Source organism: Drosophila persimilis, unplaced genomic scaffold (assembly GCF_003286085.1).
Source record: "Drosophila persimilis strain 14011-0111.01,24,50 unplaced genomic scaffold, DperRS2 tig00000000-arrow-pilon, whole genome shotgun sequence".
In the NCBI taxonomy this organism is placed as follows: Eukaryota; Metazoa; Arthropoda; class Insecta; order Diptera; family Drosophilidae; genus Drosophila; species Drosophila persimilis.
Window position 1 is genome coordinate 27808992 of NW_020825288.1, and position 1978 is coordinate 27810969.

Consider the following 1978-nt stretch of genomic DNA (forward strand, 5'->3'; position numbering starts at 1 on the left):
GATTTCTCCAGCTACTTGAGATGCATGAAATATTTGTAGTCTTTCAGTCATTTGGCTTATTGCAGAATATGTTGATTAAACTGGGATAAAAGATCCATCAAATAAATACAAATCTCGTATCACGGGGCTTGTGGTTCTGTTCCTCCCAAACAGATCCAGTGATTTTTCTCATGCTTTCTCATCGTCACGGATCCAGATTTAGACCTATTTCTGAACACCATTCGCAAATTTGATTGATGATTCCAAATGATATTGTTTGGAGCAACATAATACAGCGGCAAATGGCTTTCCGGGGATGCATTTTATCATCAGAATGAAAGATTTATGCGATCGATGTATAGATAATTTATTTCGTAGTTATCTAGCAACCCTTTCGTTTAACGTTAAATCAAAATGATACGGAATAGTTAAATTTAGTCTTTGTTTTTCTAAAAAATACCATACACAATACTAATTTTTGTCGCCATGGAACAAAATAAAGAGACCGAAGAAACTTTTGATACCGGGCGAAAACTGTCAACACTGTCCACACGCCCACGACGCACAACGCAGTCAAGACGTTCCACATATACGACATACCACAAATCTAGTCAAAAATATGAAATTCCCATCCACAATAAAAATAAATCAGATGTGCTATTACAAAGTCTATGCAAGCGCCACCCGAATGACGCCAAGTTTATTGGAGACTTTGACAGCACTGAATTTGATAATGATAACATCTATATATGCAAAGCTAAAGATCCAGACGCACTTGATTTCATTGATCAGCAGCCCAGCTATAGTAAATTCAAATCACCCTTGTAAGATTCCCCAACGTATCGGATATATTAAACATTTATTCTCTACTTACACACAAATTGTCAACAGGGAATCCCAATGTTTGTCACGATATAAGGAATGTACAATGAAGTATAATCGTCTGTTCAAGAACGAGATGAGGAAACTCATTGACTACCAGTGTTCCGCCATCGAGGCAGCCTATCTTGTGCGGTAAGTCATGGAATGTACACAATGCCATAATTATTCTCAATACTCTTCCTTTATAGAGTGATGGCATTTACCACGCTATGGCCACCTTATCACAATGAATCGGAAATAGACAGTACATCTCGGAAATTCTTTCGTTTGACCCCAAAAGAGCAAAAGAGGTTCACAAAAATTACTGGTATGCCGTACAAATCAAAATGAAATGTAATTCCTTAAATATTAAAGAAAAGAAGCCAAACTTAGGTTTTTTTCTTCAGCGAATACCAATTTATTGCTGTCCAACTGTCTAGAGTCTCCAGTATTTATTGCATTAATATTCGTACTTCAGTAAAATGCAAAAGAAATAAACAAATTGCACAGACAAAGATCCCAGAGAGCATACAGACAGTGCAGTCCAGTCCTTGTGTCATTGCAATGCAAAATGTCGCAAAGTTCTTGCCGAGTAGTAGACACTGAAAAAAACTGAATATTTTTACAATTATAATTTATAGAATAGTTGGGAGTTTATTTGCCACACAGTCAAGAGGCAGGGCAGGCAGGGAAGATATGGAAAGAGTGGAAATAGTGGAAAGGAGTGGCAAAAACAGTTTCATAAATCCAGGAACATAAACATTCGCAAGTATTCACTGTATATTCGATCTGCATAAACAGTCTCCATTTCCTGGCAAAGTCATTTACATTGTACGTATTTTGGGGAGATCCAACATGGTTTGGTTTCTCTGCTTTTATGCAAAACTGCGCATAACTTTCGGGAGGAGTCTGCCAGACACGGCACACGGAACAAGGAATCCGGGACAGGGCATCTGGGATCCATGGTCCGAGGCATCATCAACGCGACCATAATGCTGGCCGCAGCGCGGCGGTCTGTCTGTCAATTGCATTAAATATTAACCCAAAATGTTGATAGCCCGCACATATTACAAAACGTGTCGGGGGTCCTTTGAGAGGAGTGGATGTGGCCGGACCAGGAAGAAGAAAAGCGGAAGCT

At 39.1% G+C, this 1978-nt stretch overlaps 1 protein-coding gene across 1 annotated transcript; it reads left to right on the forward strand.

The window, feature by feature from the left end:
• The first annotated feature begins 447 nt into the window (after positions 1 to 447).
• On the forward strand, positions 448 to 1221 carry LOC113567430. The gene is made up of 3 exons (XM_026995223.1): positions 448 to 803; positions 871 to 993; positions 1050 to 1221. Exons 1-3 carry the CDS (start codon positions 466 to 468, stop codon positions 1189 to 1191), a joined length of 603 nt encoding a protein of 200 aa, XP_026851024.1. The 5' UTR covers positions 448 to 465; the 3' UTR covers positions 1192 to 1221.
• Positions 1222 to 1978: the final 757 nt, after the last annotated feature.

Bases quoted from the DNA above. Each gene is read 5' to 3' on its own strand.
- LOC113567430 (XM_026995223.1), top strand. From the start codon at position 466: ATGGAACAAAATAAAGAGACCGAAGAAACTTTTGATACCGGGCGAAAA. The intron at 804-870 runs GTAAGATTCCCC...AATTGTCAACAG, and splicing joins AGTAAATTCAAATCACCCTT to GGAATCCCAATGTTTGTCAC. The intron at 994-1,049 runs GTAAGTCATGGA...CTTCCTTTATAG, and splicing joins GAGGCAGCCTATCTTGTGCG to AGTGATGGCATTTACCACGC.